The 13,201-nt window shown below is 41.2% G+C and overlaps 2 protein-coding genes across 2 annotated transcripts in view; one reads left to right on the forward strand and one right to left on the reverse strand.

Moving 5' to 3' along the window:
* The window catches only part of psen1 (presenilin 1), an 18,172-nt gene extending 12,653 nt beyond the window's left edge, over positions 1 to 5,519 (reverse strand). The window contains exons 1-3 of the mRNA XM_028565904.1: positions 5,396 to 5,519; positions 3,571 to 3,656; positions 1 to 285 (exon numbers count right to left, since the gene is read on the reverse strand). The exon at positions 1 to 285 is cut by the window's left edge and continues 59 nt beyond it. Of these exons, the coding sequence (XP_028421705.1) occupies positions 1 to 285; positions 3,571 to 3,606 (321 nt within the window). The 5' untranslated portion in view covers positions 3,607 to 3,656; positions 5,396 to 5,519. The remainder of the gene's footprint in view (positions 286 to 3,570; positions 3,657 to 5,395) is intronic.
* A 397-nt stretch (positions 5,520 to 5,916) lies between these two features.
* On the forward strand, positions 5,917 to 9,694 carry LOC114547025 (enhancer of rudimentary homolog). Its single transcript, XM_028566251.1, has 4 exons — positions 5,917 to 6,169; positions 7,235 to 7,322; positions 8,279 to 8,399; positions 9,469 to 9,694. Exons 1-4 carry the CDS (start codon positions 6,167 to 6,169, stop codon positions 9,569 to 9,571), a joined length of 315 nt encoding a protein of 104 aa, XP_028422052.1. The 5' UTR covers positions 5,917 to 6,166; the 3' UTR covers positions 9,572 to 9,694.
* The last annotated feature ends 3,507 nt before the right edge of the window (positions 9,695 to 13,201 follow it).

A 13,201-nucleotide genomic window follows, 5' to 3' on the forward strand; every position in this document is an offset into this window, starting at 1 on the left:
CACCATGCAGAGGGTCACGGGAACGAACAGCATGATGACGTGCTTGGCGCCGTATTTCAGGGTCAACTCTTCATCCTCGTCCTCCTCGGCCTCCACCACGCGGGGAGGCTGAGCGGCGGGCGGCTGCCCGTTCTGCTCCGGGCCGCTACCGTTGCCTGCTCCGCCTACCCCTCCTCCATCGCCCCCACCCCCACCTTCTCCGCCTCCTCTGGACCGGGCTCTGACCACCACAGCCTCCTGTGGCTGCCGGCCGGGTTCACAGGCCACACTGGTCTCCTGTTGGTCCTGGATGGAAGAAGAATTACTTTATTTTCTAAGAAAAGTAGGAATATGTACCATAATTGTGCAGGGACAGCTAATAAGCGTATTTCTATAATAACACTAACACAACATATAATCAAGTACAGTAAGTAATAGGGCTGGGACCATATGCTTTTGTCCCGATTCGATTCCTTTACGATACATGGGTGTCGATTGGATTTGTATTGCGATTCTAGAAGTATAGATATATATATATCACGAGACATTCCTAAAAACTAATTGGCTTCTAAAAAGAATGCACATCACATGTCAATCAGTCAGTCTGACATTTATTTCATTTGTTGTCGTTTTTTGTGTCAGGCGAACGTGATAACCACTACACTAACATTATTTCATTTGTAAAGACGTACATAACATGGATTTTCTACATTTTCTGCTTTCGCTCGGTTTTGCTGGAAACAGATATGATGTTTTCGCCATCAGCGGTACTGTATAAACAGAAAATATTTAGGTGGATCATAGGTTAAAAAAAAAATAAAATTATATATATATATATATATATATATATATATATATATATATATATATATATATATATATATATATATATATATATATATATATATATATATATATATATATATATATATATATATATATATATATATATATATATATATATATACACACACACACACACACACACAATATATACACACACACACACACACTATATATCGATTCTAGGGAAAATAAAGGATTTAAAAAAATCGTCGAAATAAACGATTTCCATTTTTTCCTCACCCCTAGTAAATAAAATTACAAAGTGGTTACAAAGTTCTTTACAAAAGATTAAAAAAAGGTTCAAAGAACAAAAGACAACAAGTACAACACTAGAGCTCAGAGATTAATCGATTAGTCAGAGATTAAAGTGCTCATATTATGCTCATTTTCAGGTTCATAATTGTATTTAGCGGTTATATCAGAATAGGTTTATGTGGTTTAATTTTCAGAAAACACCATATATCTGGTGTACTGCATGTTGCTGAAGCTTCCTCTTTTCACCCTGTGTGTTGAGCTCTCTGTTTTAGCTACAGAGTGAGACTTCTGTTCCATCTTTGTTGGGAGTCGCACATGCGCAGTAGCTAGGTAAGGACTACTAGCCAGTCAGAAGCAGAGTATGAGGGCGTGCCCTGACAGTACCTAGGTAAGGACTACTAGCCAGTCAGATGCAGAATATGAGGGCGTGCCATGCTAGCAGCTAGGCGAGCATTATAACCTGTGTTACAAAGTGACCACGTTAGCAGTTGGTGAACAGTGTTTTCTGTTGGAGATGGTAAGTCCCTTTGGGGTGGACTTTGGGCTTTTTCACTTTGTAAACCTATAACATGCACACAAAAGATATATAACACAATAAAGGAAAGGGGGAAAGCCAAAAAGCATAATATGAGCACTTTAAATTAATCGCCAACTATTTTGATAATTGGTTTGAGTAATTTTTTTACGAAAAAAAAGTAAGGATTTTCTGACATTTTATAGACCAAACAACTAATCGATTAATCAAGAAAATAAAGTGTACAAAGTCACTGTTAGAATGCTTAAATTAATCTTGTCACTCCGTACTGTGAACTATCTGATAAAAAGGAAAAAAGCCCAGAAAATGAAAACAATGAATGAATTGAAAAAAAGATCAAACTGTGATTTGCAAAGACAAGATCAATTAGCTTTTCTCTCATTTAGAAAAAAAAAAAAACAAAAAAAAAAAACAAAAAGAGAGATTTTCTGAAAATCTGACCCCAGAATTTGCAACATAAATAGTCCAAATCTATCTATCTTTCTGTAGAGTTTCTGGCCTGGATCAACACGAGTCAACTAGGCATGGGCCAGTATAAGATTCTGACGGTTTGATACCTTCAGCAAAAATATTACGGTTTTGCATTTGCAGCTTTAAAATGTAATGTTATGAAATGTCTGGGTCTGGGTCCATTGAACACAATGTGTTTTATTATCAAAACACACTGCACACTGGCAGGGAGAGGGATTTCTAAACTGCACTTTCGGTCTTCGAAGACTCGTGAAACCATGACTTTTTCAAACCACAGTATAACTTGAAACTGATAACCGAAAACCCATGCCTAGTGTCAACAGGACCATCCCTTTTTCCAGATGAAACACTATTAACTCAAGCATTTCATTTGTTTTTATTGGCTAAAATGCCTAAAAAAATGGACAAACACTGCAGCAAAGTGTTATATTAGGCTATCCATGTTTGCATTTCAGAGTTTAAGGGACACATTTCCACTCACTAGGCCAGTTCCTCCAAGATAAACAACACTGTGCTCATTCCCACTCACCCTGAGGATCTGTCCCATCAGGACAAAATAAAAAGGGAAAATCCAGGTGACTCACTGTGGGAACTAGAACTGTCTGTCCGCCAGGCGAGTTAAGGCATGCGGCAGCCCAGACATGAAGCAATCTCCCCAGGTACACAGACATAAAGACAGGAAGCCTCTTTAGAGACGGACGCTGCCTCATCTCTTAAAATTAAATGAACCCGTTACTGGGTAAGGCTGTAATACTGCATTAGTATATCATAATGTGTGTTAAAATCTTCTTCTGACCATATAGGCCTGGCCGAGCCGTCTGACTTCATTGATGACCTGGCTGCTGACATCATACTGACCATAATATGCCGTTCAAGACCAAAATTAAATGTTTTGTAGTTCGCCAAGACATGGAAGTATTGTAGAGAAATATGTACATGCACAACTGTTAAGTGGTAAACAAGGTTTAGGGCTGTTAAGTTGACTGTACCAGTAAAGAGGGACTTTGCCTATCTAACTGGGCTAGGGAGGCCACACCTTTACTTACAGTAAGAGCCACACCTAGACGGCAAAGTAGCATAATCGTCATTTATGATGAGGCCGGATTAAACCGAGGTTATCAGCAAGGGCCACACGGAATCTCCCGATGCAGAATCTTTGTCGCAGATTTTAAACCAATTAAAATAAAACTCAGAATGTTAACACATCTCCTCCACCCCACGCAGAAAAACAGTCTGCTAAATTCTGAAGATTTTCATTCTGCATCACCAGATTTTGTTTGTCTGGTTATCAGACTCAAGCTCCTCCACAGTGCGTGGCGTCACAAACTGACTCAGAAACAGACAACTCTTTCATCACGGACCTGACACTGGAACACTGGGTTGCATACAGCTAAAACTGTTAGGTAACCATTAGCCAATAAATCACACGGAAAGAGATACAGATTTAGTGTTAGAGCAACTGGGACACATTCTTTCATACTGACCATATTGTTTTCAATGTCCTCTGCATTGTTCGCCATGTTTGGCTCGGCAGACACTTGTTCTCACATGCAAACCAAATGCTTTTGCCCTGACGAAAGAGAACAGGAGACAATATTATGTTAGTGGCCAGACATGGGTACGATGAAGGCATATCAGTGACAACATTGAATCAAAATCAAGGATGTAAAGACAGCTATGTTGTACAGATTGTAAAGCCCTGGGGGGCAAATTTGTGATTTAAAAATGACTTGACAGGGATTTAAAAAAAACAGCAAGCATCTTATTCTGGACCTTTTCCATTGTGAAAGCTGTGTTGTTACAAGAAATGACATTGGTATTACATACAGAAAAGTGCAGTGGTGGTCTGATGGTAATAATAATCCATGTTAACCTGTCCTACTGTCATCAATCTGTGCTCATCAGTCACATTAAAGGATAGGTTCACATTTATTCCAAGTCTGTCTTAATTTCCAGAGATCCACTGACATTTAAGCCATATAAGATTTTAGTTAAATTAACACTGGCATAACCATATGTAAAGTAAATTCTAAGAGTTATTGGTCACTGAAATCCCTCCCCCTTTGATTCCCTTTCTTGTGTGACTCTCCACAATCAATAGTCTAATTGGAGGGATAGTAACACAAAGAGGGAATGTTGTAGGCCTACTAAAAAGATTTTTTTTGCTGAAGGATGAACTTATAATAATAATACATTTGTGCACAAGGACTAACATTAGAGTTGCTCTAGGAGATCACTTCACGGCCAGTATGGACATAAGGAATGATTACAGTGACCAGTAACTCTTTCAATGTACAAATGGACTCGTGATTATTTTCAGTGTTTCCCAAAAGCCCAATATGACGTGGTTGGCATGGTTTTATGTCGGTTAGCCTAATAGCTGGTTTGATTTGCATTGAGAGATTATGGAAAGTACCCCCATGCCAATATCTAGGTATGGTGAAGGGTGTGTGATGATGTGGGGGGGGCTATTTTAATTCCAAAGGCCAAGGGAACTTTATCAGGATGAAATAACGGGCCTTTAAAAATAAAAATCTGCCTGCCTCTATGGGAATTTAACTTTTGTGAGATACTGTATATAATGTGAAAAAAATTGATGGGGAAATACTTCTTCTAGTCCACAGAAATCACATATATAATCAGTATCCAGTTTTTTTGTAACCCACTGGATACATTCTATTTAATATCTTGAAAGACACTTCCTTAACCCCAATGATGCAGTATTTAGAACTAATTCCCTATGCTTTAACAACTGCTCCGAGTAGACTGTACTGCATATTCCAAAACTGACAACTCACTTATCTGTGCAATATCATCATCATCAATATTTGAGCTCTGCTATACTGTGAACACTGTGTATTCAACCTTTCAGACTGTGTAGGCTACTTATACTGTTTATCCCCTTTACGGTTTATTTTTTTAATTATAATATCGTGCATTCTTTACTGATGCCTCCTGCTTTAGCACTATCATAGCCCCTTTGCTGCTGTACCACAGCACATTGCCCCGTTGGGGGACTAATTGAGGACCATCTTATCTTACATCACTGAATAAGGAACACCAAAAACATCTAGATGAATGGACAGAAACAGTTTGTTGGAGCTTAAATGATCTCCCTGCCGTCATTAACGTTACTAATAATAATGTTCACGTAGAAGTAACGTTAACGTTATTTCATGCGAATGGCTAAAATGGCTCGTTAGCCAATAAAGCCATAGCGGCCGCGGTGGTCGGTTTACGCTAAATAACTGGCACAGCTCTAACACAAATATAGTTCCTGAATAGCGGGTTTAAAATAATGACACTCACCTACTGTCAACGACAGCTAATTTCCTTGATTGTGTGTTCTGGTGTGTTCTCATTAGTTTTAAAACCCGGGCGCTTTCTCTTCTTTGTTGTTCCTGTCTTCACACAGAACATCCGGCCGCTGCTGTAAACTACTTCCTGTTCTGCCAAAACCATCTCAGAGAATTTCTAATAAGGGGAGAACGTCCATTCTCGGGGTACTTCCGGCTTCTGAATTGGTTGCAGTTCCACTCTGGTTCCATATGAGGGCGCTCACAGGCAGAGTGCAGAATGAATGGAGGTCTATGAACGCCTCAAAATCCACTTTTCTCAGGATATTATTTTTTTGTCTAGTGAATTGAATGTTGAATTCGAAAGGGGAAGCTAAGAAAATACACACTGCTGGGTGTTCGGTTTTTTGTGTTCTAAAAAGCCTTTTTAAATGTCAATGACGTCATACACATCGTACGAGATACTGCTGAGTGAACATGCTCTCCGTAGACGGGCTCTGAGCATCCTTTGGGGGAAGCGTTCATGATCAAACGTTGTTTGAGATTTGTTTAAATTTTGTTTACGCTTTAATAATATTGGTGGTTTCAATTAATTAAAGGCGTATGCTTGTGATCCTGTTCACTTAATGTTAGCTTTTAAACCAAGAGTAGCACAAAAAAAAGAAAACGGCACAATAGGGCTCAAATTAGCGAGTTGTTCTTCCGGTGTCACAGGTCAACTCGTCCGAGAAAAAGCAAGGATCCAATAAATTCCACGGACACCGACTGAAAAACTATATAAATCATGGTTAGTACGTCGTGAAACAATATTTAGAGTAAATATATTTGTGTAGTCATGAAGACCGTTAGCAGTCAAAGCACTGTGTCGGTTTTTATTTCAGCAGATCAGGTGTTTTACGTGTTCAATAAGGCTGAAAGCTCTCTGCTAACGTTAGCATGAATGTGGGGGGACGTTGTTTGGCAGTTGAGAAATAGCAAGAAACCGCACTGACTAGTTAGCTAACTCAGACAAATAAAGCACAGATGTAGTGCTAACCAGCCCCGTAGCATTGTTTAGGTTTGTTATTTAACTCTAAAGTCAGTGTTCGCTAACGCAGCTAATTTGTACCAAGGCTTAGCTCAAGGCTCAGCTATACGTCTGTTTGCTTTGTATTTGACTTACGACTAATTTGCCGAAAAAATAAGATGTTTTTGTTTAATGGCTATTATCCTTCAAATATAGCTACATGTTAACAGAACGAGAGCTCACAACAAAATTATAAACGCAAACAGTTTTGTTTTTTTACCCCCATTTTTTTTATGAGCTCTACTCAAAGATCTAAGACTTTTTCTATGTACACAAAAGGCTTGTTTCTCTTAAATATTGTTCATAAATCTGTGTTAGTGAGCACTTCTCCTTTGCCGAGATAATCCATCTACCTCACAGGTGTGGCATATCAAGATGCTGATTAGACCGCATGATCACTGCGCAGGTTTGCCTTAGGGTGTGCCTTGCCCCCACAATAAAAGGCCCCTCTAGAATGGGCTGTTTTACTCTATGGGGGGGTCCCAAAAACCAGTCAGTATCTGGTGTTGGTTGATATAATTAGGAAAAACATAAAAGGCTGCACATCTGTGTTTCATTATGTGACTGCATGATAAATTGGCTGTCACACCTGGAATATATATTTTTTTATTTTGGCTATTATATTACATTAAATTTTCATTTAGCTGACTCTTTTATCCAAAGCAACTTTCAATAGGTGCATTCCACCACGAAGGTACAAACTACTCCAGATTGTTTCAGCAAGACATCGAAATAAGCACTTGAGTCTTACAACATGTGTGTGTGTGTGTGTGTGTTTTATTCTAGTCTCACACCATCCTGCTGGTGCAGCCCACCAAGAGGCCAGAGGGAAGGACATACGCCGATTATGAATCCGTCAACGAGTGTATGGAAGGTGAGCTGATGCTGCGCTCCTAGTGACAAGTAATGACTTTTCCTGTGCTCCTTGGCTTACGTGGAGATGTTCTCCCTGCATCCTTGAGGACTTTAGCTGCTTGTCCCTCCGTTTCAACACAACCACTAGTCACTTACAGGCACGCACATGTAAATGTGATGGCAATTTTACAGGATATTGGTCTTGTGTTTAGATAAGCCCCAGTGTTACCTTTCCTTATTTTTATTTCCCCTTGCGGGATTAATAAAGTGTCTTCTTTTTCCATAAAAAGTTGCGATCTTACTTAGTAACATTTATGTATTGTAAATAGTTGAGTTGTATCCGGTTTTATATTCCGTTGACATGGTAAATGGCTGCATTTATACATCGCCTTTCTACCTTACCGGAGAATTCGCTTTAGAATTTGCCTCTCATTCACGCGTACACACACACACACACACACACACACACACACACACACACACACACACACCGGTGCAGAGCTACCATGCAAGGCGCTGGCATGCCAGCTGGCCACAGCAACTTGGGTTTTAGTGTCTTTTTAGGACACTTCAACATGCGGACAGGAGGACCAAGGACGAGCCGCTCTACCTCCTGAGCCACCCATGTACGCAGCTTGTGTATCCTCCCATGAGGAGTAATTGCTCTTCCATCACACATGCAGTAGAGCTCACATCAGAGCACGTGATCCCAGCCAAATGACACCCCTGGGAGAGAAATTATTTGTCACACACATTGCCATGTCGTTGTCATCCCTGAAAAATACCTGATCACAAAAAAAAACATTGTCAGAGATGTTTAGTTGACAATATAGAGCGCACCAGTTTTAACAGGGATCCACACCGCGTCCAGTCAATACAAAAGTGTTTTTCTACATGTGTCTGTTTTCTCTAATGCAGATGATCTGGGTTAATATGGATGTGTGTAACTTACTGGAACCTCTGTCTCCTGCGCAGGTGTGTGTAAGATGTACGAGGAGCATTTAAAGAGAATGAACCCCAACAGTCCGTCGATAACGTACGACATCAGCCAGCTGTTTGACTTCATCGACGACCTGGCTGACCTCAGCTGTTTGGTGTAAGTTGGACAAGGAAACAAACTAATGACATTTAATAATTTGATTTGATGTAAAAAAAAAAATAGACCACTTTGGTAGACTGGGTCAACCCAGCGCGATCTGCCGGCGATTTGATTCCGCCCTACAGCTCGGGCTGGAAACCTGTAAGTTTTATCTATCCTGCTTCCGTTACAAATCTGCGCCGACCAATCACAAACTGGCTTATCCACCCGACGCGCTAAACACGATAAACACGATGACGATAGAGAAGCGACGGCAAGCAGCCTTTTTTGTTTACATTCAACACGGCGACCACCGAAGCGCAGCAACCCGTTGGTGCCGCTGTTGCTGCTACGTCACCCGGATCGTTGCTCTGATTGGTTGAAGGACTATCCAATTGCGTACCGAGTCATTTGAACTATGCCCGTTGATCCCGCCTCTTGTGCAGTTAAAAAAAAAAAAAATACAGAGCAGCCTCCCAAGGCTAATGTTCAATCTTAAAAGCTTGAGCTTGGTCTGCTGATAGCCAGACTACCACTGTGGTTGTACTCTACAAGTACAGTATGCCCAAATACTAGTGTCCCAGAGGTTTTTCTACTGATTTTGTATTTGGAGGGAAGTCATCAAGACGGTCGCGTTTCAAGATGTTGAATAGAGGTGGGACCAAATATCGATACGGCAATATATCGCTGTCCTTCTACCTACGGTACTTGATACGCTGGCGCCAAATATCGATATTTTGATAAATAAGAGAAGCACTCTAAACAGATTTCCCTGCTCCCAGCGACAGTACTTCATGGCTCCTTGAGTGAGTGCAGAAAACCAAGCCAGGATTCTAACCCCCCCAGTGCTGCAGGTATCCTGGAAGAGCAGATGACAGCTCTCTATGCCTGAAGCCCCGTGAATTTGGGTTCAAGCAAAACCACTCTGCTAAAGTGCCCTTGAGAGGACGAGCAAACGGAGACAAGTCTCATGCGATTGTTTTTAATTTTGTTTTTGTTTAGTGTGTATGAGAGAACGTGAGCATCCAGGGCAGCCAAGCCTCAAAGAAACGTGGAACTGAATGTAGTTTTCTTTGTGCTGCCTCAGGTATCGTGCCGACACACAGACGTACCAGCCGTACAACAAGGACTGGATCAAAGAGAAGATCTACGTGCTGCTGCGCCGTCAGGCCCAGCAGGCAGCCAAGTGAAGCCTCGGGGGGTGTGTATTATTATTTTCCGATCTGTAACTTGTGTTCAGTTTTGTTTTGACTAAGATTTTTTTTTTTTAAGTTTTGGGTTTTTTTTTCTAATGAAGGGGAGGTACATTTTGTATTTTAATGTTTGCCTTATTAATAAAGATTTCATTTAAATAACTAAGGTTTTTCTCTTTATTATTGTGCCTCCTTTTGTCCTTTTTCTTTTTTTTGTATTGGTTTCCTTTCTATCTATCTTACATCTATATTGTCTTTTCCCTAGTGCTACTTAACCATGATCACTGACTGGTGCACATGCTTCTTCCTTTTTGGAAATTAAATGTAAGAATGAAATTGAAATATCTACCGTTTTAGCAAATAAGCATCTTGAAATATTGATTTTTATTTCTTTACTCCCTGGAAGAATTATCTAGTTTCCTGGATTTTTAAAATAGGTGAACCTAAAAAATGAAATGTTCCTCTGTCCATAGCTCTGTCCGTCCCTTTTCTTTCCTTTTTCCCCTCCCTCCTTGGACAGTGCTGTTGACTGATGAGTTCTACTGAGGATGTTAATTGGCTTTGCGCACATTTCATTTTTTTTTTTTTACTCAATACAGCGACAAACAAGTGTGTCTCAAAACATCTCTTCTTTTTTTTTTAACTGTTCCTTGGAAGAATATCTTCAACTTTCAGAACAGACTGTCGGTGTGGGTATATGATAAGAAATTGTACTTCTTTAGTTTCCGTCTTTTCTCTTTTTGCTCTTATTTTTGTGTTACTTTTACTTTTTTTTTTTTTTTATCACCGTTGCTTCCTCAATTTGAAAAAGATGCTGACAACAGAAATCTGTTAATAAGGATGTCAATATTCTTTCCAGTTTTCACTCATTACAGTGACAAAGTGGAAATATGTTGTTTTTTTAAACTTATGGTTACAATTTGCTTTAAAGTAAAGTGCACCTGATTTCCCCCTTTATCACTCAAATATGGTAGAGTATCCTAGTCTGGGAATACAGATTTTAATTTTCTTAACCGTATGGAAACAATATTTAGTTTCCTGGGCTTTCCAAATAAATTAGCCTTTTGGGAATAAAATTTGAAAAATTATTTTCTAGGTGTTTTGTTTTATCTACTTTCTCTTTTCCCTTTTGTTTTCTTTCTCTGAGGATGTTCATTATGGAAATACAACTTCAAAAATCCTATTAGTTTCTTTTCTTGTTGGTCCCCGATTGTTTCTCCTTCATTTCTGTCTTTTTCCTTCTTTCTCTTTAGCAGTATATAGAAAAGTGTTAAGGATGACAACATGCTTTGCGGTTTTAATTTCCTCCTTTTGGCGCAATATGGCTAATGAGCGCGTCTCTAAATATTGATTTGAACAACTCTCCCTGAGAAACTATAAACAGTTCTCTGGACTCAAGTGAATTAACTTTTTTTTTTTAAATCAATAAGATGCACGGAAACGAAAACATCTGTAGCGGGGGATGACAGAGCGGGGACATTTGAAGTGTCTGCCGCCTGACGGAGCGCCGGAGGCGGCCAGTCTCCTCTCCTGCAGCCGCGCTGCTGAAGCTGCATCCTCGCCTCCTCTCGGGTGAATTTTCCCCACCTTTGTGTTGTGATCGACTCTCCCAGTCTGTTTCTCACACCCACCCCGGTACCCCCCCCCCCTCCTCCTCCTCCTCCTCCTCCACCACCACCCCCCTCCTCCTCCTCCTCCTCCTCCTCCTCCATCCCACCACCCCTCTCCTCCTTTTAGCATCTGAAAAGACCACTGAGTGAGAATCGATGGCGCAGAGGCCCGCTTGACAGGACAATAAACCACAAAGAAGGGGTGAGTTTTTTTCTTCTTCTCCTCCTCTCGGTTTTTTTTTTTTTTTTTTGGGAATTGCGGAATTACTCTGATGGCACAACGATGACGGGAATCGCTCGGGGGGCTGGCAGCGTGGAGGTGATATTTAACACAAGGCATCTTTTGTTACCGCGATATGATTTACAGCAGGCGTCAGCTGCGTGGTCCCACTCAGGGGGAGGGAAGAAGCAAAAAAAAAGAATAATAATAAAAAATAAAATCGAGAAAAATAAGCACAAATAGCAAAACAGCGGCTTCGCATCCAGCATCGTTCGGGACATTCATTAATTTCACATGAACACACATTCACCTTACGTAACCTACAAACGCATCAGCGGACCCTGGTCCCTGTTATTGCCGGGGAATAGCGTGTGCATTTGCCGCTGCAGGTTTAGATGAGGGCTCGTGCGCCTGGATTTCATTGGGCGATGCGGTACCTCGAGGGTGTTAATGCGGTTGTCGTGTTGTAAACAAATAAAACAAATAAATAAAAAAAAAATTGTAGGAGAGGGAGGTTTGTCTTGTTATTTTTAGGGTCCTCCCCTGGAAATGGAGCGCGAGACAGTGAGTAATATTCTAATTGGCTTGAACTGTGCCGAGCTTTTCCACATTGCTGCTGCTTCTTCTCCCCCGAACAGACATGCATGAGGACAGGACAAGTCCCATCCGAGACGCGGGGGGCCGTCTATTTACAGCCGAGGCGTTCACATCTCACGTCTGCGATAGATAGCCAACAACAATAGCTTCCATATTCCTCATCAGCGTCATGTCAGCATTAATCGATACAATATGACGCGATTATTAGTAAAAGATCCCCCAGTCCCCCCTAGGTGTCTGATCACACACTGCCCAGCCAGCCACAGCTGAAGGAAGAAACTGATGAATCATGTATTGATCTTATGTCTCTCGCCGCTCAGATGAGAACGTGTTTCGGCTGACGGTAACCTCGGGTGACCTGACAGCATATAGGCTACACGCTGGTGTGTGTTTGTGCCTCCCCCCCCCCCCCCCCCCCACCGGCTTCCCCGCACCGTGAACACACGCAACGAAGCGATGCCCCAGCAGCAGAGGGAGGACCCGTCTCCGACCCGCCGCCACGGCCTGGCATCGCGCCGCCTCCAGACACCGAAGCCCGGCCACGACTTCCCATGAGGCCACCACTAGAACTCAGCTCGACCGCTCTGTATGGGGCCTCTCACATATGAAGTAGGTCCGTGTCGGGGTCTGTGGATACATGAACGGCACTCGTGATTAGAGAGAGTAGCCTATAACTCATGGGATGGTGACAAATGGCGTCATCATTTTGTCTTTAAAATGTTCTATCCAGTGATTCCTATCCTCTGGTTTGGGACCCCCACACTGATATTTCTGTTACACAAAATGATCTATATTATTTTAGATTTTGTAGGCTACTTGCGAAATACTGGTTCACCTCTTTAGGCATTCAACTGAAACAATCTGAGAAAGAGAGAATCACTCTTTGGTTGAACTTCTCTATCTTACAGTAGTGTATGTCCACACTGAGTCCAGGAGCTGTGATAAGGGGTCAGAGGTCAAAAAGGTTGGGGGGCCACTGGCCTGGACCACAGTTAATACCGAAGCTATTGTTTGTTTGTTTTCTTTGACAATCAATCATCTAAGCCATTTATCAAGAATCAAAAATGCCAATAAGTCTCAGCTGATTTAGCACTTTTCTCTTTTTTTATCGCATTGTAAATCAATTTTCGATTTTGGAATGTTGGTTGGACTCAAAAAAGTAATTTAAAGATAGCACCTTGGGCTCTGTGCACGGACATT

This window comes from Perca flavescens, chromosome 20 (genome assembly GCF_004354835.1).
Source record: "Perca flavescens isolate YP-PL-M2 chromosome 20, PFLA_1.0, whole genome shotgun sequence".
Taxonomy (NCBI): domain Eukaryota; kingdom Metazoa; phylum Chordata; class Actinopteri; order Perciformes; family Percidae; genus Perca; species Perca flavescens.